We start from the raw sequence: 25514 nt of genomic DNA, 5'->3' as shown, positions 1-25514 counted from the left end.
CACCGTGACCCCCATCTCCTGCACAACAACAACAACCAGGCTTAGTTCACTCCCCTTGTACAGTAGGATGTACACCTTGACCCCCATCTCCTGCACAACAACAACCAGGGCTTAGTTCACTCCCCTTGTACAGTAGGATGTACACCTTGACCCCCATCTCCTGCACAACAACAACCAGGCTTAGTTCACTCCCCTTGTACAGTAGGATGTACACCTTGACCCCCATCTCCTGCACAACAACAACAACCAGACTTAGTTCACTCCCCTTGTACAGCAGGATGTACACCTTGACCCCCATCTCCTGCACAACAACAACAACCAGGCTTAGTTCACTCCCCTTGTACAGCAGGATGTACACCTTGACCCCCATCTCCTGCACAACAACAACAACCAGACTTAGTTCACTCCCCTTGTACAGCAGGATGTACACCTTGACCCCCATCTCCTGCACAACAACAACAACCAGACTTAGTTCACTCCCCTTGTACAGCAGGATGTACACCTTGACACCCATCTCCTGCACAACAACAACAACCAGGCTTAGTTCACTCCCCTTGTACAGCAGGATGTACATCTTGACCCCCATCTCCTGCACAAAAACAACCAGACTCCTGCACAACAACAACCAGGCTTGGTTCACTCCCTTTGCACAGCAGGATGTACACCATAACCCCCCTCTCCTGCACAGCAACAACCAGTCTTGTTCACTCCCACCATGATGTTGCTGCATCAGTATATGCGTTTAGAAATAGAGGAAGAATTCACATGGAAATATACTGACAAGATAGTACATGTTTAATATGGGAGTTCTGCAACACGCAGCCCCTGTCCACTCACCGCTTTCCTCTGCAGGATGACATCCAGTCTCCATTTGTCACCTTCTAGCATTGGCCGCTTCAAGTAGATCTCTGGACTCAACCTACAAAACAGACAGCAAGACAATGTACAGAACAGGCAGCAAGACAATGTACAGAATAGATGGTCAGACACACATACCAAGTCAACTTTACAAACTTATGTGAAGTGCAATATTTTTGCTACTCCATTACAGTATACACTTCTGTTGGTTCAGTATTGGTGTCAGGTTAGCTGTTGATTCCTGACTCCAGCTTCACCAACTCACCACCAGTCTGCTATGAAGATCTCCTCCTTGGCCTTCTCAAGGGCGTCGGCAACAGCTTCAAAGTAGGAGGATGCGTCCACAAACCTGTCACATGAAATAACAATCTGCTGACACGGGTCTAAACTAGCAACAGTGTGTTGGGGGCCATGTTTACATACTACATCTATATGATCTCGGGATACCATGATTGGTGATAAAGAACACTGGAGATGTACCATGTTACTTCAGTGGCAATGAGCTAGAAGATAAATCAGCTTGTGATATCTGCCAGGGCGATGTGGCAGCCTAATGGTTAAAGCATTCGTTCATCCTGCTAAAGGCTCAGATCTGATTTCCCTTATGGATACAATGTGTAAGGCCCATTTCTGGTGTCCCCTGCCATGATATTGAGAGAATATTGCTAAAAGCAGTATAACACCTAAGTCATTCACTCAACTGTTGGACCTGATGCAGGTTTGAGGGACATAAATTTCTGGCTTGATTTGAAGGTTACCAGAAATAGAGATCTAAACCACCATTTCTACAGAGTTTACTGATTTATTGACAGCTTGGTGCCTGATCTTTAGTTCTAGTCTGCAAGCTGTCAGTGACATCACAGACCATCTTACCATCTGGCATAAGAATCCTCTCTGAGTGGGGCATATGACCGGAACCGGTTCACCTGGGTGTAATCACGTGCCGTGGTCATGGCACGGTCCTCCAGGCACTCCTTCCACTCCCGGGCTTTGCGGGAGGTCCAGCACTTGATCAGCAGCTTCCTGGGAACGGACAGGGTCATATACAAATCTTTCTGTTATTTGCATGGGGACAGAGAAGGTCTTACACAAATGATTCCATAGTTTCCATGGGAACAGACAAGGTCATACACAACTCATTTTGTAGTTACCATGCGGAAAGACAGTCAGTTTGAACATATTCTGTAGTTTCCATGGGAAGAGATAGGGTCTAACAAGATTCGTTTTGGTGCGTGACTGACTGTTGATTTACAAACAGTCTACCTGCAATGTATGAAATAAGCCAAGAACCCCAGTCAGACTACAGGGCTGGCAACTTCAAAAAGTTGCCAAAATGGATTTAACCAGACCAGACACCAAGATACGGTGAATTTACTCAGACGTGTGGAACATTTAACATCTGCACCAGACTGTTGGGCTGGCTAGCTGTGAATTTCTCCTCTTTGTTATTTCATACGCTGCTATCTGAGGTTTCATGGTATCTCATGCCATTCATATTCCTTTGACATTCTCGTGACTCATACATATTGCAACTGTGACCTGTATTTGGTGTAGGAACTAAATACTTAAGGTATGGAATGTATCTGGACCTGAACAGTAACAATTGTATACAGAATTATTACACAGAACATGTGCCCCTCCACCTAGATGCAGCAGCCTGGCCCAACACCTGTCTGTACCTGTTGAGATTTGAGATGAGGACACCATGTGGGGCACCTGTTGATGCCATCCCACACTGGACGGTGAAGTCAGAGTCCATCAACATGACATCACTGACAGCGCCATCTTCGGGTCGGATGTAGGCTACGAAGTTATCTTTGATCACAAGCCACCTGAAACGCAGTGAGTGAGTGAGTGAGTGAGTGAGTGAGTGAGTGAGTGAGTGAGTGAGTGAGTGAGAGTGCGTGCGTGCGTGTGAGTGACAAGTATTGTTGGTACAAACCGCAATCACTGGGCAGAGGGAAGTTATCAGTCACAGACTCAAAAATGCCTGCATTAATACTAGCCAACTTGGTCTTTATTAGCAAGAACAAACTACACACACATTATTGGTAGGAAATACTGAGCATGATACAATCTAATTACACCATAAACTTGAAGTCTGTATCTCCAGATGACTGGATCATGAGATGTTGTCTGTCTGTTTACACAAACCTAAAGACATAGACACACAAAAGTCATGAATACCTTCTGTTCCAAGTACCTGCCAGATGGACTTTGCTGAGGCAGCCACAACAGCCAATGTTAATCCTACGGCCTCCAGAGCACTTCTTGATCAAACCCTCCTTCCCCTTGCGACCCAGCTTGTTCACGAAGGACAGCGGACTCACTTCAAAGAAACGCATCTGGAACAGACAGGAACTATGACAACTGCAGTCTGGGATAAACAGTCTCAGGAGAAGCATGACAACTACAGGCTGGATTAAACAGGGTCAGGAGAAGCATGACAGCTGCAGACTGGATTAAACAGGGTCAGGAGGAGCATGACAACTACAGACTGGATTAAACAGGGTCAGGAGAAGCATGACAACTACAGACTGGATTAAACAGGGTCAGGAGAAGCATGACAACTACAGACTGGATTAAACAGGGTCAGGAGAAGCATGACAACTACAGTCTGGGTTAAACAGGGTCAGGAGAAGCATGACAACTACAGACTGGATTAAACAGGGTCAGGAGAAGCATGACAACTACAGACTGGGTTAAACAGGGTCAGGAGAAGCATGACAACTACAGACTGGATTAAACAGGGTCAGGAGAAGCATGACAACTACAGACTGGATTAAACAGGGTCAGGAGAAGCATGACAACTACAGTCTGGGTTAAACAGGGTCAGGAGAAGCATGACAACTACAGACTGGATTAAACAGGGTCAGGAGAAGCATGACAACTACAGACCGGATTAAACAGGGTCAGGAGAAGCATGACAACTACAGACTGGATTAAACAGGGTCAGGAGAAGCATGACAACTACAGACCGGATTAAACAGGGTCAGGAGAAGCATGACAACTACAGACTGGATTAAAAAGGGTCAGGAGAAGCATGACAACTACAGCTTGGATTAAACAGTGTCAGGAGAAGCATGACAACTACAGACTGGATTAAACAGTGTCAGGAGAAGCATGACAACTACAGTCTGGGTTAAACAGGGTCAGGAGAAGCATGACAACTACAGTCTGGGTTAAACAGGGTCAGGAGAAGCATGACAACTACAGACTGGATTAAACAGTGTCAGGAGAAGCATGACAACTACAGACTGGATTAAACAGGGTCAGGAGAAGCATGACAACTACAGACTGGGTTAAACAGGGTCAGGAGAAGCATGACAACTACAGACTGGATTAAACAGGGTCAGGAGAAGCATGACAACTACAGACTGGATTAAACAGTGTCAGGAGAAGCATGACAGCTGCAGGCTGGATTAAACAGGGTCAGGAGAAGCATGACAACTACAGTCTGGGTTAAACAGGGTCAGGAGAAGCATGACAACTACAGACTGGATTAAACAGTGTTGGGAGAAACATGACAACTGCAGACAGTGTTATACAAGGTCGGGAGAAGCATGACGACTGTAGGCTAGGTTAAAGAGGGTCAGGAGAAGCATAACAACTGGAGGCTGGGTTATACAGGGTTGGGAGAAGCCTAACAACTACAGCTTGGGTTAAACAGTGTTGGGAGAAGACTGACAACAGCAGCCTAGGTTAAACAGGGACACAATGACATGTCAACTAAGACAGTGCACCTGACCACCTGATCCTAATGGTCAAGTCTTAGGACAAGCTTGGGTTACTGAAGATCAGTTCTAATTTGAATCTTAATGGGTTAAACCAAAGGATTCCTGCCAGGGGAGGTAACTCTTTTGGCCTTCCACATGTTCAGCACCCAGTAGCACAACTCAACTCAGTTTGTACTAAACGTATGTAGGCAAGGAGAGATTAAACTTTATGAAGAGCTGCATGTTGCTGGGAGTGTGAATGTTTCTGATGGTACTCACAGTCTCTGAGTGGTTTTTGAATGACTTGCACTTGAGAAGGCTGCAGAGGTACTTCTCCAGCTGAGTCTGATACAAAAGAACAGACAGTTACAGCATTAATGTAAAATCAGGTTTCTTTACTCACAGTATTAACCCTCCTCACAGAAATAACAAACACCACGTTAACCCGAAACTAACAATACAGGTTTGCTTCCAGACAATCAGGGGTCAGTTCTCTCAAGTCCTGGGGATTCATTACAGTACTACATTTTGTTAACACCACCTGTTGCCAGCTTATTTATTTATTCAGCTTATTTATTACATGTCATTTTGGATGAATATATGCCAAATTTGTTTTGCTGCTGTTTGTATGATGCTTAATACTGCACTCAGCAAATCTGCAGCCATATGGTAAGGGTTTGTAAACATCTGAGTCTTGACCAGACAATCCAGTGATCAACAGGCGTATCAATCTATCACTTAATGAAATGTCTCCAAGAATTTCAGATGTGAAAATTACAAAGAAATCTGAAGGACTTTTGAGCAAGGTATGAGAGGTCCATGACTGCAAGTGATATCTGTGCTACTATGGCAACATTTGAAATACTTCGGCCATTATACACGTTACAAGTGTTCCCTTATTTCCCTCCACAGACTGCAACATTACCATGCGTTCTTGGATGTTGTGTTCACTGACGAGGTAGTCAGGTCTAAGGGGGAACCGAACACTGACGCGATGGTCCTGTTTCATAGTCTTGCGTCTTTCACGATACCTGCAATTGGGATCACAGCTCTCTGTAAGTTGAATCATGGCAAAACAACAAACATCATTCAGTCTTTGGCAAAAATTTAATTTGATTTGAGATATAAATACTGAATATTAAGTATCTACTATTCAATGTTTTCTAATAATGATTTGATTTATTAATAACAAACTTCATATTTTAATCATTATTTGTAAAAGAGTTCACAGACACAGTTCTTCTGATTTTCAGACAGTGCAGGAATTCTGTCACCTGTGATAAAGTAAAAAATGAGTTGTGTTTAATAATCCCCTGGAGAACCATGTCAGTATCAAGCAAGAAGCGGTGTAGTGGCAGCTGGTTATATCTGCCAGTGCGGTAGTGAGTGAGTGAGTCAGTCAGTCAGTCAGTCTGTCAATCTGTTGAGTTTGACGCCCTGGAACCATGTCAGTATTGAGCTTAATGAATATACTTTGGAGATAGCTTGTTTTGTCGGCAAGATTAGCACTGACGTTGATATTTGAGGATAATGTAATCAACCTTTGAAGCATGATCTCTCTATAAGTGGTTGCAGTGGTTACCATGGTAATCTATCATGGATAGTATCTTCTGTTATAGAAGCCTCACTACCCTGACCAATAAATTCAAACAGAACTGTAGGTGTATGAATATTCATGAAATCCTCTACTCCATCACAAGATGGTGCCATGTGGATGACAGGTGTTGTGATGATGCATCAGAGCAACACTGGTGCTACTGTTATTTCCAACTGACACAGGAAATGTCGAAGAAACCTAGTTTCTGGTAAATACTTACTGAGATGGGTCTATGGGTGTGTGAAGTGATGGGTGGAGGTGTGTGTATTGGGGTGTGTAGGGGTGGGGTGGGTGTGTTGGTATGTTGGTGTGTGTGTGTGTAGGGGTGTGTAGAGGTGTGTAGAGGTGTGTGGGGGTGTGTGGAAAATGTGGCAGGGCGGTAAGTGGATGTGCAGGAGACTGGGAGGAGGAGGATAAGGTGTTGGGGGAGGACTGGGAGCAGGTAAGGTGTCGGGGAGGAGGGAGAGGGTAAGGAGTTGGTGGAGGAGGGAGAGGGTAAGGAGTTGGTGGAGGAGGGAGAGGGTAAGGTGTCAGGGAGGAGGGAGAGGGTATGGTGTTAGGGGAGGAGGGAGATGGGGAGAGGACACTCTTCAGCCAAACAATCTGACTACCAAACCATGGAGGCTGAGCCCGACCAATCTGGGACAAGTTCACATGTAAAGATTTAATATCAAGTTTACTGACAAGTGAAGTAAAGACAAATAATAGCAAGCATGAAGTGTAAAAGTAAAATACATGAAAGAGAAGAAAAACAGGGCTTGAGATTAAAAAAATAGGAAGCATGTTGCATAATGGGAATTGATCATCTAGTAATGTCAAAGATAATCACAACTTCGCCCGGATCAATGTCATGACAAAATATCAAAGTGAAAGACCAATAAATAGACAATAAAAATAACATCATAAAAATAACCAACTTCCAAATTCATTTCCCTGTTTTAGTAGAAATGCGTGGAACACTGAAACTGAAACCACGTTTAGTTCCTCTACAACCGATACTGATCTTTACAGTGACATGAGTAGAGCTTACCAATCTTGGGATAACACCCCCATCCTCTAAACACCTACCCCCACTCACAAACATTCTGCCTATTAAATCTTACAATATTCTTATATTCAAAGATTGCACAAGAATCACAGTAAAACTTTACATCTTGTCTGTCTTCTCTAGTTTCAGCTAATTGATTGCCAGGTTTGATGTGTGACTGAGTTAAGTTTTACACTGCTTTTAGCAATATTGCAGCAATTCATGAAGTGGGACACAAGAAATGGTCTTCACACACTGTATCCATGTGGGGAATCAAATCCAGGTTTGACAGTTGTGGGTTGATATCGGTACCAGGTCAACTTGGTATCAACACCGGTAGGATCCTATGCCCGATTGCATGAGTTAACATTATTTAATAAGCAGCAGATTACAGGTGCAGTTAATAAACTACTCACCCAGTGTTAAGTTGGCACAGTATTAGGCAACTGATATGTGCAGTGTGACAACACTCATGTACTGAGCAACAGTAGCAGAGGGTAAACGTCTTTCCTAACACTATAAGTGATCACAAATAGATTAAATGAATCACTTAATGCAGATTTTTGTATTGCACATGGCAGGTATTAATGTGTTAGATGGCAGATTCTTAGGACTATATTTGTTCATAATTCCACACAAGATTAAGCACACTCAATTTAAATGTTTATTACACCTTACAAACAAGTAATAATACACCTGAGCTGAATAGCTCTCTTTTATCAAGGTGGAACATTTTTGGACTATAGCCAAAAAGAGCAGTTGTGCTAAAAAATCAAATATCCAAAAATAGACAAACTAAGCAGGTAATATCACATGTCTGTACTTGTAAATACACCATTGTAAGAATTCAGCATTATAGTCCATGTTTGTACAGGTATAACTGGCCAGTCATAACGATCAGGAGTCCTGTCTGTGATCTTTCTCCAGCTAACTGGGATATAAGGAGATGGTTTGATGCTGTCAACACAATATGTTTGATATAGTCGACAATAAGTTAATAGCAATACTCTTGAAACCATAGTTACAAACGGTTAAATTCACACCTGTCCTGCAGCCCTGTGAAATTGTGCTGATGATGACTAACATCCATTATCAGATCTCTATGCTTTAATTATGCTACAAATTTGAACTGAATAAATCTGCTAGAATATTCAAACACACTAAACCTTTTGCCCGAGGAGAAGACCTCTGGAAACTAGTGACACAATGGTTACACTTACACTATCCATGTAACTCTATCCCAGAAAGAGTTTTGTTTCTGTTTTATAAATACATTCAAACTATTCATTATCATACCATAGTGTCTGAATGAAAAAAACCCACATGTGACAGGTCACGGTAAAAACACAAGATAATCATGCATTCTAAATAATAATTACAATATGCAGTATTTAGAAAAACAATACCCTATGTTTTATCTAAAATTCTAGCAACACTTGCAGATGACAGCATAGAACATGCAGGGATATGTTGACCTATAAACAGATACATAACTGAATGCATAATAACTGCAGCTAATATTTGTTCTCTATCTGCCACTACAATAGCATCTTGTAGCAGTATATCACAAGAAAATATATGAGTAATAAAAATTATTTCTAGAAATCAATAAAGGCCAAAGAACCTGAGCAAGGGCGTCCATGATCCAACATATCTGGAAGCAGAGCGTCAGCAGCAGATGTAATTCACAACCCCATTCAACACTTGGTAAAAAGACTTATTATTTAAATCATATCAATTCAATGCTTTTAAGGCATCAATATCTTGTTCTATCCAACACATGAATGATTCATACTTGAAAAAATGTTTTTTCCCTGTTATAATAACTTTCACTCATTGTCAATATATACATATATATGGGAATATGGTTGGTTGTAAAGAAAAACAAGTGTTTACCACAAATATGGCAATGTCCCCCGCCGCTAAAGAACAATGAAATATTGATGACATTAACCTTGAAAATAAGGTCAAGGTCACCAAAAGCAGCTGGTGTTTGTGTAATTCCCCCAATGTAGGCTGTCACCAAATTTGAAGATGTTGGGTACAATAGTTCATGAGATCACGTTAACAAGAACCTGAAAAGTGGCCATAGTGTTGTGGTGACCTCGAAAATAAGGTCAAGGTCACCAAAAGAGACTGGTGTCTGTGTAATCCCCAAATGTATAGTTGTCACCAAATTTGAAGATATTGGGTATAATAGTTCATGACATATCGCGTTAACAAGAATTGGAACATACCTTCAGATGCCGCTAAATACATAGTCCCATGTTCCATTGCGGCAGGGGACAACAAGGCATAGAAATGGATATGAACAACACCAAATCTTTGTCTATGGCTGACTGTTAGTATCACATCCATTGTATGGCCATAACGTGCATTCTATGGTCATAACGTAGCAAGTGCCCTGTTTCATCTGAACAGTACAGCCATGACTTGTACTCATGGAACCATGTTCAATTCAGAGATAAGGAATGATTTATACTCATGGAAATAAATAAGGGATATCCTGAAAGTATAAGTGTTCCTTTATTTATTTGCAGAATTTCACTCACTCTGCAATACAAAGCTTGCAAAGAAGCCAAGAAAAGAACATGGGAACACTTGTACTTTCATGTGAGGGTGATTGGGCTTTGGCACGTACTTACAAATCTACTTATTTTCCCCTTGTCTGAAACTAACTTGACGAACCCTTTATTCTGACAAGTCCCATGTCCCAATAATCCCTTCTATGATCAACCCATGTTAAATCAATCACTACTCTGACAATGGATACTCTCTACCTGCTCCAATTCTGATATACTCCTACTTTTACCAATCGCTAGTTCAACCTTTCCCTATTCTAACACCTTGTTCAACCCTCCACTACTTCAACCAAACCTGGTCTACCAAGCTTCACGCTTTACCATGTCTGGATCAAGCGACCCTACTCCAAATATTCCCATTTCATCTAACCTCCCATTCAATCCATCCCTAGTTCAACCATCACCAATCCACCATTATTTCAACCAATCCTTAGTTTGATCAACCTTGGTAAAATCCAATCCTCATCATCTACCCAAACTTCAACTAGAACCTAATGCAACCAACCCATAGTTCAATCTAACCACTGTTTCACCAATCAATATTTTAACCAGTCCCTAGTTTAACCAAGACACAGTTCAAACCACCCCTTGATCAACCAACCAATAGTTCAAAACACCTTGGTTCAATCTTTGTAAAGTTTAAACTTCACTTAGTACTTCAACCAAATCTAAACTTAGTCTACCTCTTGTTCAATCCAACTCCAGTTTAACCAGCTGGCCACCGTTTGGCCTATACCCTGTAGTCATAGTTCTACCAGTAAAATAAAATGGACTGCCACTTGACACGAGGCTTGTTCCTTTACTTTTATCCATCAGTATAAGTTTATTCCCTCATTACCAGGAATATTTCACATTCCTGAATTATTTATTTTTATTCATGCAGATATCAAGGGACGAATCAGCCACTGATTTAATATGCACAAATAAAGGAAGACTGAGCCTTGGGAGCTGCAGCTCGAGGTTATTAATACAAGGTGCCTCTACTGAGAAGGCTGTGTACATCTATTGTCAGCTGATTTCATTCGCCCAATACACACAGGAATTCACAAGCCAGAACACTTTAGTAAAGAAATTGATTTTGAAGCTAAAGTAGAGAAGAGATTTGATGGATAAGAATACATCTGAGTGTAACAGCATCCCACTGTTGCTCGCCATCAGTCTGTTTAGCCAAAGTCTACTGCCACAAGACAGCATGTCATTAAACCATCAGGATGACGTCACAGTTTTAACTGCTCTTGCAGTCAATCCTAAACCTACTGGGAGCTCAAAGATTCTTGCTCCAGAATCAACAGATTTGGGGTGTTTCTCCACAAGGTAGGAAACTCCCAGCAATGACACGTCATGACATGTGTATACATGTCTAAATTTTAACCTGACCACTGGGCAGGTGAATTTGAGAATCTGGCAGTCCTTGTTGAAAATAACACTTCCCAGGCAATCAGGCAGTCAGATATTTTGAATGCTGTTCTCTATTACATAAACTACAGGACCAGGACTGCTTTTCAGTGATTTTTGCTAATGAGGGAAATTTTCAGGATGAAAACCCATCCAAAAGACACCTGACCACCAGTCAGAGAGTAGTTAAACTGCCCAGTAACTCCTCCAGATGAAGGAACATGCATTCACTGATTTGCATGTCTCAGCAACATGTATGTTAGATCCTGGACATGACCTAATAAATATTGCCGGCTATGTTTATGGTCTAACCTACCGTACTAGACAAACTATCCCAGTGGATGAGTGGAGTTTGTTTCACTAAATTGTAAACTTTTGCTGAAGATGAAGATTGAAAGGTTTCACAGCTTTTTTTGTCTTTTTCATATTCTGGCGAAAAAAAAGTGAAGCAAGTAATATTTTTTACCCTTTTGTCGTAACTTTTCCGATTCTCAAAAGTCATATCAAAGGTGAGGAATTCACAGTTGATCATTTCCTGTCTATACATGCCTTTTCTGTCTTTAATGGTCAGGTCTACAGAAGTCAGTTTATACCATGACAACCTGAATCTGGGAAATAGACTACATCAGTAAAATAAGAGATTATTGCATGCTCTAACATTTTTGTATTATTTCTTTGATGTTATATGATACCAGATTGCCTTTACGCATTACAACAATGGGGTTCTCCTGATGGAATCCTGCATTGTCTCTGACCCAGTAAGAGCCCCACCACTGACTCTAGCATCAACACCACTATGTGCAAGTCTGCCTCAGACTTCTGCTGTGATAATGAGGAAACTACAAAGGCTTTCTCCAAAGCTGCATTTTTCTGTGATTGTTCTTAATGACATACAGCTCTGCACCATCGATGACCCCATTCAGTCCAGTACAAGACACCTTCTTTTTCATATCTGTGATCAGTAGAAGCAGAAAAATTCAGTGAAGCAGACACGCAAGCAATGGATATTTCAAAACAGGACTGTATACCTGCCAAATCTAACAACAACAGAATCAATAAAGACAATGTCTCAGAACGATGTTCCCTCTTCTGAACTTGTGGAAACGGTAAAACTGCAAATGTCAGAAGTTAAAAGCCTACAAAATGTTCCCATTAATCAATGCCATCAGAAAGCTATCTTATGAAGGTGCATTATTCATGCAAGTGAAAGGGACATTGTAACAAGAGACCCCGCTATTACCTTATTTAAATAAAAACATTATTTTTGAAGGCAATAAGTTCTGGTGCTCTAAAACCCTGAAAAGAATTAAAGCAAAGAATACATTATGAATCATTTCATGACAATGGTCACACACTGAGTAGTTCTTTTTCAAAAGAAAGCAAGAGATGAGGCAGGGTGATGCCACACACAGACAACTTACTCTTTCTTAGGTATGGGTAGCCTGTATCTGGCCCGGTACAGCGTCAGAGCATCATGCAACTGGCGGAAGTGTTTGTACCTCCGCTTCACTGTCCACTCAAAGTCTCCATGCTTTACCTCAATCGTGTACCTAGTGACAGAGGGTGAAAGGTCATCAATGACGATCATATTTGTAATCATAAATGAGGCAAGGCCAATGTTCTATTTGCTTCAAGGCACATAGTGTCTGAACCAGTGCAGCACAAATGAGTTTATGAGAGAGTGGATGACTGTTTCACAATGCAGCCTCAGTCGACTGTCGGATTCAGACCAGACAGGACTTGTGACTGACAATATGAGCATCCACTATGTGGTATGAAGATCTTCAGTCAGACAAAACATGAGCCTGACCAAAGAGTCCTCTTTGTCTCATCACCAATTCCTACGATTTCCAAGGAATCAAGAAGAAGAAAAACATGACTACAAAAAACTTTTTCTTTGTTACATCTTTTTGCAAGGTTATTAAATGAATGTTACATCCTGCTATATGGTAGCGGCCTGTAAATAACTGAGTTTGGACCAGACAGTCCAGTGACCAACAACATGATCATCGATCTGCGCAATTGGGAACCGATGACATGTGTCAATCAAGTCAACGAGCCTGACCACCCGATCCCGCTAGTTGCCTCTTACGATTACATCAAAGTAACTCTGATAATATTATTTCATAATATTGAAACTTTGACTCCTGCATCTTGGATCCTCTCCCAAGAAAATCCAGAATGGACACATTGATTTAGTGTGAAGTGTGAGGAACTAGTTTGCGAATCAGTCATGACACAACTTTGCCATAAACTGATGGACCTTGCTGGGTTAGGAACCAAGCTCTATTGATCCATGAGAAGAACAAAGAACAAAGAACAAAAACCTCAAATCTGTTAGCATAATACATGAAACAGGAACCTTTTTGCAGCTTTAAAACAGCACTGCGCTAAACAAGATCTCATTTTATGTCCAAACCTGGAAATTAATGTAAAAAGAAAAAAAAGGTCCTGGAAACACTTAAATCACTGAGGGAATTGTCTCGAATGATGTTTTAGAAAGAACTTTTTGCATCCTGGTTTTTTAGGTTGGACAAATCAGTAAATACAAGATGCCATTCACATGATAAAACTAAAGAAGGATTCATTAAGCTCAAACAACAAACGTCTTAAGACATTGTATAAATGAACCTTGTTTTTGTTTATACAGTCTGACGTCCAATCAATATGATCACATTAGTTGTGTTTCACACAAATGATGGGCAGATTCTGAACAGATCCATAGAATTAGTTGTTGGATAACTATTATGAAAATCGACTAGTGGACTTATCCTAACCTAGAATCCCAAGGGTCAACTACTCACAAGTAAGGGTTGAGCATCTTGGACACATGCTTCTCATACTTGGTCAGCTTGACCTCCACAGGCAGGTGCCCAATCCAGCAGTTGGCTCTGATGGTGTTGAATGGGTCAGGCTTGTTGTGGATGGTGCGGAAGGGAATGAAATGTAAACCTGCAAACAAGGACGTATCAGTTACTGATAGATCACGTCACCATATCTTCCTGCTTCAAGCACACAGACTTGATGAAATGTAGATCAGACAAAAGTCAGTCACCATTCATGTTTCTGCACCACTTCAGGTCACACCCATTCTTTCATTCATTTTTTGAGTGAGTTGTTCCGGTGGTAAGACTAACAAATACCGAATATCTTCCACCTTCAAAAGCATGCGACTTTACTTTTGAACTGTGCAAAAATGTCAGGTTTAGGGTTAGGGTGACATGACACTAAACAGTATGGGTGGTAGGTATCTGGTATTCTGTAGTTGGCAAGTATTATTCCTGATGATGATGATGAGAGGTCTCAAGCCAGTGTCATTCAGCTGACTCCACTAAGCAGTGCACTTAATCCCAACACTAACAAGTGTTTGCAATGTCCCCCAGCTAAAGAAGACTGTAATATCTGTAACATTTCACTACTTTTTTTTAACACAGAAAATACGTGAAATGACTGGTATCTGCATTATCACCAAATGTAGACTGTCAACAAAATTGAAGACATTGGTTGCAATGTTTTATGAGATATTGCATTAACATAACTTTGACAAGTGAACAAAGCGTCGTGGTCACATTAAAAATAAGATCAACATCACCAAAATCAACTGAATCGTCTGTGTAATCCTCTAGTGTTGGCTGTCATCATATTTGAAGACACTGGGTACATCAATGCATGAGATATGAGATTAACATGAGCTTGAAAAGCGGTCAGAGTCGGGGTGACCTTGAAGATAAGGTCAAGATCACCTAAATTGACTGGTGTTTACATAATGTCCCAATGAAGACCGTCACCAAATATGAAGAAATTGGGTATAACAGTTTATGAGATACTGCATTACCAAGAGTCGGGGTGACCTGGAAAATAAGGTCAAGGTCATCCAAATCGACTGGAGCCTGTATCATCCCCCAATGTAGGCTGTCATCAAATTTGAACTCATTTGGTACCACAGTTCATGAGATATCGTGTTTACAAGAATCGAGACATATGTACGGACATTGCTGAATACGAGCTGAATACAGTCCCCCATTGCGCATTTGGGCGGGGGACAACAAGCACTGACAAATCAGGAAGAGCAATCAAACCTTCAGTGTCCATGCTCAGGTCCAGGGCAAAGTCTCAGCATGAATGGTATGGATCCACGTTAAGTAACACTTAGAAAAACACCACGTTTTACAAACATTTCATACCATATATTGATACAGCACTAATGATCTCACATGATGTAAAACTGATAAAAAACACAAGCACAGCTGACACACTTTCTATGCATGTAACAGTGGCCAGAGCAAATGAATCCTAAATTAATATTTGTGTGCTGAGAGTAGATCTGTGAGTTTATATCACTGAATGTTAATCATGGAGGCAGAGAGAGCCAGGAGCTGTGTAGAATGGGTCATACCCTAGGCTAACGATCAGTTTATAAATATATATAATTTTAATTGAAACAAACAATTGTCTTCAAACTGAAAAGGACCAGGCCAGCCGTTGGGCTGACATTTCTGTTCTTGGATTTATGTACAGCTCCACAGGCCATGAGTGTACAACACAAGGATCAGATGTACTGCCTATTGTATCAGGTTTATCAAGTTACATATTTCGTATCGTAATACAGCTGAGTTTGGATTGCTTGTTGTCTGGTTCTAGTCTCAAAGACAGAACACAAACTCGATGCAAATTAGCTAAACATCCTTCTCTCCAATGGATTCCAGGATATGCAATATATCATCAACAGATAATGGTTATGGAGAAAATCAATTCAGTTATTGCTAAATCTACTATGGTAGGGATAAAGACTGACACTGCAGCAATGTGATGTCTCAGGGTAATGCAAACTTAAATGCCACTCAGACCAAGCTGCATGGACAATCCTGGCAGGTAAATATTTAAAGGACATCCATCAGTTACATGATGATATTTAATAGAAGTCTAACTGAAGCAAGTTTGTAATACAAGTCTTGCTTCTAGCCACAAATATCTCCGTGTAATTTAACATACAGTTAAATGTTCCTGTTACACCTGTAGTGATGTGCTTCCACCTGAGTGGGGCGGTTTGCTTGACTAATGCAGGCTGTAGTGATGGCCTACTGAGATACCGAAGTACAAACTGACATGGATACAGACACAGAATCCTGATAAGCCCAATCGGTTCTAATTGTATTCCCTTAATGCTGAGTGCCAGGGGATCGAACCACTGACCTGCCTTGGTCGGCAGACACTTTATCTGCTCCACCACAGCAGTTCAATTACTAAACACCTGCAGTGAACAGGGCCCAGACAGACATCTCCAACACAACCAGACACAACCTCATTTACTCACTGTACATAAAACCATATTGGCACTTTCACAAAAGTGAATAGAAAACATATGATTAACTAAAGTACAGTACAAGTGTTGGGGAAACATCCTAATGCATAAAGCCTGGTACCACACATGTCTGACCTAACCTGTGAAACACCTGCCTATCTATGACACCAGTGCTGACCCACGGTGAAACTAAACACAGCAATCTTACACTTACTTTCATAATCTTCCATTGTCTCCTAATTAACGCTGACAGTAATCCCGAGTTCCTACACACTTGGCCAGCTCCCTGACTCTACTGCTGACACTCTCACTCTGATGCTGCTGCAGGAGCTATTTATAGTGCAGACTTGACTGGGCTTCAGGCAATATGTTGCTAGGTTGCTAACTCATCCATTTCCATTCCTGCCTAATCTAATATAACGGATTTGAAGCGATACATGCCCTCATATACAGTTCCTGCTACAGCTTCAATGAGTATAGGTCAGCATGCTCAACAGTCTCATCAGGTGGATTATTGCCTCATCAGGTGAACCACAGCCTCATCAGCAGGACTATATCAACTCACTAGGAGGACCCCTTCCATGGTATAGTAGCTAACTCTGCTCTAATCTTCAAACACTGTACAAGTTACAGTGCTGGAAAGTTCTTGGCCTAATATCAAATCTTTACCATCAGTGCTATCGCAGGTTGCCTTCAGTTAAAGGGGATTTCACATTTACACAAATCTTTCATTGGTCCAACTTAGTTTTCACAACAATAAGCTGATATAAAATAAGGAACAGAGGTAATTATGCTGTATTTTCTAAAACTGAATTCTAGAGTACAAAGTGTCCTGATAACGAACTTGTTCCCATGGCATTGCTATGTGACATCATTGTGGAACATCGCCAGGCATGGCTACACACTGTCATACAGACCTAGCTTACTGAAGCTAGACATCAACCCACTGACTCAGTTCTGTGTGGATAGATGGTAGGATGGACACATGGATGTAGGTACATATGCCATCATGGTGACTACATGTGCTACTTCAGCTGATGAACTATCTGCTATTCTGGTCTAGATGGAGTGTGCAAGTTTGCTAGTGTATTTATGTGTCTGTGTGTCAGTGTGTCTGTCTGTGTGTCAGTGTGTCTGTCTGGGACTTGTCGTCATTTATAGTATACATGAAACTCTGTGCTGTCACTTAGGACTTTAATACAACACTGAACATACACTGTTTACTTCAAACAAACAAGTGAATAGTAGGACTGAACACCAGTCCTGTGGTGTGGCCCAGATACAGCTGAGAGTTTCCCTTGCTGTAACCTGACAATTTGTGTAAGGAGTCATGTTTATGTATGCATCAGTCAGGCACTGGTTGGTTGTTGGGGGAAATCATTAATTTCCAGTCACAGATGGGTGGACTTACTTGTTTTTTGACATGATTTAATACTTCTAGCCCAATCAATTAGAAGGTCAGTGAACATCTGATATAATGCTGAAAATGTGACATAAAATTTGAACTCACTCACACAGTGTCAGACATCCTTTGACATCAAATTGAAAGTATTAATCTAAAAAGACTAGACAGGGTCAAATGTTTGCAGTCAGCAGAGAACACCAGATTGATGATGAAAAAAAACCCCTTTATCACCTTCGTCAATCACCTTCTCTCAACATCTATAGAATACAGAGCCTAATCTAATTATGCTGGATGTAGCATTCACAAACATCAGCAGTCATGGTTTGTCAGGCACAATCTCACAATATCTATAGGAAACAGTGCCCGCAGACAGTCTATGTGCAGTTAGCTACATCTGCAGACACCAGCAAGATATGCAGTGCTAGTATATAACAGTACCAGCCAATGTGTAGTGAGGGGCATCCACAGACAGGGGCACCCAGGATGTTGAACCCCTGCCAAATTTACTGCTATGAAGCGTTAGACAACGTCTCACACCAACTCCATCATCAGTGATGATATTTACACCATGACCGTTACATCGATGTTGCTGTACTAGGCAAGATCAGGTCAGTCATTCCTTTGCTAGTGGTGGTATGTAGCAGTCTCCTGCAATAGATCATCAACTGTTAGCTTTGTTTATCATAGATACCCCTACCCCTACCCATAGGAATCCGGAGCATGTGACGGAGATCATCACAATCTAACCTGCAATAACCTGACAGCATTCACCACTGTGTCATATACCTGTCCCACAACTGATTAACATGTATCTTGTGTTGCCATTTTATCAGTTAGCTGTGGGTGTACATTACAATTATTTCTGACAATGTAAAATTCGTCTCTTGAACCAATGACTGATAGCAGGAACAAAAGACAGGCTGAGACCTGCAACTTAACAGGCCTCAAGCAAAGACGAATCTTTGTCAACATCTCTGGTAGCTTAGAAAGCTGGGCCACTTGTGTCATCAAAACACAGAATGACACATCACCAAGTCATTATTGCAGTCTCAAACGTTTCTATATCACATGAGTGGGTTAAACCGTGAGCTGTTCCAACCAATCACAACTGCTGCTGTAATACCAGGAACTGGATCTACGTACTGTATCTATCAGGAGAATCAATTTACCCATGTCTTAACGCAAGCAATAACTCGTGATGCCACTGCTTGGGGTCGTCTCGCAAGCAATAACTCGTGATGCCACTGCTTGGGGTCGTCTTGACCATCAGCAGTGAAACGTCAGTATTCATACCTCATCAATGCAGCCCTCCTGACAGGCAATTTACCCATCTATGTGTGATCTGTGATGACCAGGGCACATCTAGAGCAGCAGTATGCTAGTTTAGAATCTGGTGACACTTTGACACATGAACTCGGAACCACTTCACATCATGATGATGTCAGGACCATATGTTGATGCTCAGTGTTCGGATACCCACTGTGAGGGATCACATTATGCTTAATAATGGTTAGGTTCACAAGCCTTATCATCACTGCACATCCCTGCAACTATAAGCTTCATGGAACATCCTACTTATGACAAGCACTATGTTTCAATGTAGTGCAGACAACAGCCCTCAGTATATAGGTAATCCCACAATATAAAGAGTCATCAAAAGAAGACATATCCCCCTGGCCCCCAAATATCTGAAAGTGAAAGGACAAATCATCTGACAGTTACTTAATGTTTTTTTAGATTAAGTTTGAAATGTTTCCATGGAAATCATGAAAAATATAAATGCCATATATCTGTTAACAGCAAAAGGCACCACTTCAAAATCTGTCTCATATATCTGCCAAGATCTGTTGAAAGATATCAAATGGTTTTTGAGTTGTGCTCCGGAAACGAAGCCCATCCCTCTATTTTTAGAGTAAGTCCCAATTGTTTCCTTGGGAACAGGACAAAATAAAAATGCCAAAACTTTGTAAATAGCAAAAGGCACCACTTTGTCGTCTGCCTCAAATATCTACCACGTTTTGCTGAAAGATATTAAATAGTTGTACTCCAGAAACGAGGCCCTTTGCTCCATTTTGAGATGAAGTCCGAAACGTTTCAATGGAAACTGAGAAAACAATAAATCACAAAAACCTGTAAGTACCACAAGTCACCACTTTGGGGTCTGCCACAAATACCTACAGAAAAATGCCTTTGCAGAAAAATATTGAACGATTTTTTAGTTCTGCTCCGGAAACGAAGCAGATCTCAACATTTTGAGACTAGGTCCACAACGTTTCCATGGAAACAGAGATAATGATAAATTACAAAAACCTGTACATAGCAAGAGGCACCACTTTAGGTTCTGACTGATATATCTACCAAGTTTTGCAGAAAAATATTGAACAGTTTTTGAGTTCTGCTCCCGAAATGAAGCCCACTCCACCGTTAGACAAATACCAAAATGTTCCATGGAAAAAAAAAAAAAAAAAAAAAAAATGACAAAAATTTGTAAATAGCAAAAGGCACAACGATAGGTTAACATTATCATATCTATCAAGTTTGGTCTAAAGATATTGAATGGTTTTTGAGTGAATGCTCCAGAAACAAAATGATTATGGACGGACAGACAGACAGACGAGGCGTCCACTATATCCCCCCACATTACATGCCGAGGGATAATAAAATACAACATATACCAAGCCTTGGACTTTCTATTACTTACCTATAATTTTTTCTACACAGATTACCCTTAATAAATCGGACTCGTGAAGTTCCAGGGTAGAATAGGCCTTTAGCAACCAATGCTTGCCATAAAAGGCGACTTATAATCCTTGTTGCAAGAAGCAACTAATGGGCTGACTAACTTGGCTGACTCATGTCATCGGTTCCTAATTGTGCTGATCAGTGCTCATGCTGTTGATCACTGGATTGTCTGGTCCAGACTCGATTATTTACAGACTGCTGCCTTATAGGAGGAATATTGCTGAGTATGGTGTAAAACTAAACTCACTCACTCACTCACTCAACATATTGTATAATTAATCTGGACTCTCAGTATTAAAATGCATGTTTATGCATTTTCAAAAGTGGTTACAAGTGAGGTTGAAAGATACAGAGTACATGGCTGTTTTTTACAACTATACTGAAACCCATTACTGCAATTAAGCAAGGATTACTAATGTCACACTACAAAACCTGTTTTTATACACCCTCTCTTTCTAATATTCCATAACTATGAGAAACAGGTGTGGTATATAGATATCATAATGAATCTTCATTAGTTTCCACATTAGTGAAGGTTGAAGGAGGGTAGTGTGTGCTCCATAAAGAAAAAAGAGATAAATAAACACAATATTGAAATTGTTTTTTGAAATGTCATATTCCTAACAGCATGAGCAAATTACCATTACCGAAGACACTGTAACAAATAATTGCTGTAATGCCAGTTGAATTGCCTACCATAATGATCAGCTGACCCAGTGTCAGATCACAGTCAGCCTACACTGCCTCATTTCATGAGGCAAATAAAAGTTGTGGCCCTTTACCACCTCAGGATATGATTCTGTGATCCTTGTATTGTTTAGTAACATATCAAAGCACAGACTGCAAATGATAAATTTTAATACTTTGCTGTAATTGTAAAATTACTGACAGATTGTGTGGTTTTAGGACTTTGTCGGATTAGTCCAGTCATGGCTAAAGCAGTGTTTTTTTTATACTTCTATGACAGAAATAACAATTAACATGTATGAAGTCAATCCATCACAACCCTGGTCCAGTTGCACAAGCTGCCTGTGAGGTGCTAGAGGGTTAACATTCGTACCCATGTACTTCAGGGTGAATACAGGCAATTTTGAACAAACTCAAACTTATTGTCCACCATAAGTGAAGCCCTAAAAATTCTCAGGAGTCAAGATTCCAAACACTATCGGTGAATCCTCCAAGTACAATCAGTGACAAATGTTATTTCAAGAGATTTGTAACCTGGGCTCCACACACATGATCACACACTCCACCACACTGAGAGTCTCTACATGTATGGCCACAATTAAGTTATTTATTTGGATCTGCTTAATACCACAGGTCATCATGTACACTATAGGGAAAAAGCCGAAACGATCCATTACCAGTTTTGTAAATCCTGGCACAGAAAAGGGAAGTAATTCTGGGTAATGACTTGCACCAACACTGGCCCACATTAGCCCTCAAAGCCTTTCCTCCCTAAATAGTTTTGTGTGTGTCAGTTACTTATAAAGAAATATTGTTATTTCTTGTATACATATGGTGACAAAGGCTCACAGTAGCGCAATGAGCTTACAGTGAGCGACAGAGTTTAGTGTTACACCCAACCCTGCAATATTCCAGCCATATAGCACCAGGAAAAACAGTGACCAATAGCATGGGTACTGATCTACAGTACAATAATTACATCAAAGGAATCATGGAGAGCAAAAACAAAAAATGACACAAATCTATAAATAAAAATGTAAAGGAACAAAAGAAATTTGTGAGTGTGCCTATTACTAGACAGCTGATGACATGACATCTAGTCCGTTACTGTATGACCAGTGCAACTCCCTGCAGGCCACTGAGGTGGACGTGACTTGTGGGACATCCTTGTTTACATGGACTTTGCTTCATACACTAACAATCAGTCCCTTTAGTTGTGTGTGAGCCAGGAATAGGGTGGGTTCTGTGGTAATGATTTTATGAGGATATCATGTTTTGCCCTTTCTACTCCCCCGCCTCCCATGTCAAAACAAAGGAAAAAAAATATGTGACACATTTTCAATATTATGTTTATGGCCATTAGGGCCCAAAAGAGGTTATTCTTATCACCATAATAAGCTTTTTATATTTAATTATTCCTTTCATCCCTTGATTCCTAGTATGCTTTTATCATAGATGACATCCTGCCTTGACTATAAACTGCAACATAACTGCACACCTGTCAGCAGTCATACTGTTGGACCTCCAACAGTTCATGTGTGGTATTTCCAGCACAGCATTGTTACAATGTTACAATGTAGCACCAGTGACAGAGAGCCAGTGGATATGTCACCTACAGCAGATACACTATGAGAGATGTATGACAATGTTGACAGCTGTTGCACCACATATATCCCCTATCTGTTTCCTGATGTTGAATATATAGGATATTTCCCTTCATCTACCGTCACGGACTTACTTTCTTTCCTGACACAAATCCTCCTACTCTCTTTCCTTGTTTGTGATCAATGAAATCTCTGGCAACTATATATTTATTGCTTAAACACACATAGTGATTATGGAAATATATAACTACAAAATCAATAGAATCAACCAAGGTCACCAGGATTACTTATAGAATGCTGTTCAAAACATGCTCCTTACCTGTGAATCCATATCAATGGATCATAAGATAATAAACACCAGATCTTTCTTTTGCTTACGTTTTTTTGTAAAAAGGGCATGAACTTTCAAAACGGAATTCGTGTAATGTAAAATAATGATTAATTAATTAATCATCTGGGATGTATTGTATCTTTGTTGTGTAAAGCTGCACTAGTCCGGACAGCTGTACAAGACAATCCAGTGATTAATGTAAGAAGCAACTGGTATACCTTCGGAGGTATCAAAGGTACAAGAAGTGCGATTCCAGTCAAATCAAAATAGTATATGGGGAAACCAGAATTAGTTGTTTCACTACAGAAAAGGGCAGTTCAGTCAATTGTGCTTTGATATTTACACTTTGCAAAAGTAAACATAATTTGTTGTTTGGAGTATTGAATTATTGACAAGATACACTGATCATGCTCTAATATGTAATAATGCCCTACTTCGAACCATGGTGACATAACAAGAACTAACGCAGGCCGTAGGGAGACATTTCCTATTGTTGGCTTCTCAGCATCCCTTAGAACTTTTTCTTCAACAATAGTGTAAATCTCATTACTGAGATGGACTCCTCTACTTCCACAATTAATTTTGAATAATGTACAGATTACAAAACACTGATGTGTTTTCCGTGACCCTTCTTTGTGTCAAGTGCTTTCAATAATGTCCATAATTGGATGTGGGATACATGATTTATTGACTACCTGCTGGCACGGGCTACCAATCAAACAAAGTCAGGCAACACTAGTCATGAAGGTGATGTTGGGTGACTGCTTTTGGCAGTGTGACTATGGAGAGTTCCAGGACTTCCACCTTCTCCAAACTGAACACACTTTCGGTCAGTTGCAAGTGTGATAACATCATGCTACTATTGATGTGATTGATTCTGACCCAGGAGGTGACAAACCATTCATTCTGGACAAGTATAAATACAAGTAATACAGAACTTGTGCATAAATCATAACATCACCAAAGTCACAGAAATCAAATGATTTGCTAATTCCAGAAGAATTTCTCCATTAATCAACTACAAATTTCCAAATTTATGTCAGACATGTGGTTAGCTGTATTTCTAGAATGATTTGAGGATAAATTTGGAGTTTTCAGAACAAACTGCCAGGTTCAGCAAGCCTGAGATCCAAGATAAAGCCTGTTCACACATGTGTAATGTTTCATGGAGAAATTCTGTGCTAGGTTATTGACAGCAGACTGATGGTGATGATCAAAATGAAGCCCAGGGTGGGAATGGCCAGGATATATACTATTACAGAACTGAGATATAATATACTTGAATGTAGAGAATGATGTAAGAAATTTCAGCTTTACAAATATCCTAATCACAAGATATGCAAATTTTGTCCAGAGGACAGGATAAGTTCACAGATTAGTGCGCCATTGCAGTTAAATATCCACATGGCGTAAACCACTCATAGAAATACGTTCATAATGCCCTATGTACTATTGCCTGTCTTTATATCACGGTACTGTCAACAGCACCCACATGGCGTAAACCACTCGTAGAAATACGTTCATAATGCCCTATGTACTATTGCCTGTCTTTATATCACGGTACTGTCAACAGCACCCACATGGCGTAAACCACTCTTAGAAATACGTTCATAATGCCCTATGTACTATTGCCTGTCTTTATATCACGGTACTGTCAACAGCATTCACATGATGTAAACCACTCATAGAAATACATTCATAATGCCCTATGTACTATTGCCTGTCTTTATATCACGGTACTGTCAACAGCATCCACATGGCGTAAACCACTCGTAGAAATACGTTCATAATGCCCTATGTACTATTGCCTGTCTTTATATCACGGTACTGTCAACAGCACCCACATGGCATAAACCACTTGTAGAAATACGTTCATAATGCCCTATGTACTATTGCCTGTCTTTATATCACGGTACTGTCAACAGCATCCACATGGCGTAAACCACTCATAGAAATACGTTCATAATGCCCTATGTACTATTGCCTGTCTTTATATCACGGTACTGTCAACAGCATCCATATTTACTGCACTCAATAACAACAACATAGAAATCAGCTCACATTTCATCCAACAACTGAAATATATATTGATTATTTCTTGGAGTCTATACGGTAAGTACAGCTGGCGAAGTGTGCGCTATATCTTATATTGATTTTCTTGAGGCGGTGTAAAGACCCAGATCTCACTGAGGGACTGCCTGACCAGCAATCTCACTGTGTGTGTCTGTGAGTGTTGTATGGAAATACCCCAACCAACAGCGTTTACTT

General features: G+C 40.6%; 1 protein-coding gene across 4 annotated transcripts in view; it reads right to left on the bottom strand.

Annotated features, from left to right (window-relative positions):
* The window catches only part of LOC137286341 (phospholipase D1-like), a 79751-nt gene that overhangs the window by 28197 nt on the left and 26040 nt on the right, over positions 1-25514 (bottom strand). The window contains exons 1-11 of one of the 4 annotated variants that reach the window (XM_067818139.1): positions 16692-16778; positions 13980-14127; positions 12597-12725; positions 8823-8852; positions 5500-5605; positions 4854-4919; positions 3046-3203; positions 2538-2690; positions 1732-1881; positions 1124-1207; positions 838-919 (exon numbers count right to left, since the gene is read on the bottom strand). In XM_067818139.1, coding sequence (XP_067674240.1) covers positions 838-919; positions 1124-1207; positions 1732-1881; positions 2538-2690; positions 3046-3203; positions 4854-4919; positions 5500-5605; positions 8823-8852; positions 12597-12725; positions 13980-14127; positions 16692-16707 — 1122 coding nt within the window. In that variant the 5' untranslated portion in view covers positions 16708-16778. Of the gene's footprint in view, positions 1-837; positions 920-1123; positions 1208-1731; positions 1882-2537; positions 2691-3045; positions 3204-4853; positions 4920-5499; positions 5606-8822; positions 8853-12596; positions 12726-13979; positions 14128-16691; positions 16790-25514 lie in introns of those variants that run through there. The other 3 variants (XM_067818137.1, XM_067818141.1, XM_067818138.1) reach the window with 3 other exon arrangements.

Source organism: Haliotis asinina, chromosome 6 (assembly GCF_037392515.1).
Source record: "Haliotis asinina isolate JCU_RB_2024 chromosome 6, JCU_Hal_asi_v2, whole genome shotgun sequence".
NCBI classification, from domain to species: domain Eukaryota; kingdom Metazoa; phylum Mollusca; class Gastropoda; order Lepetellida; family Haliotidae; genus Haliotis; species Haliotis asinina.
Note: the sequence above shows the minus strand (reverse complement) of the source record. Positions and strands in the feature narration are given on the sequence as shown.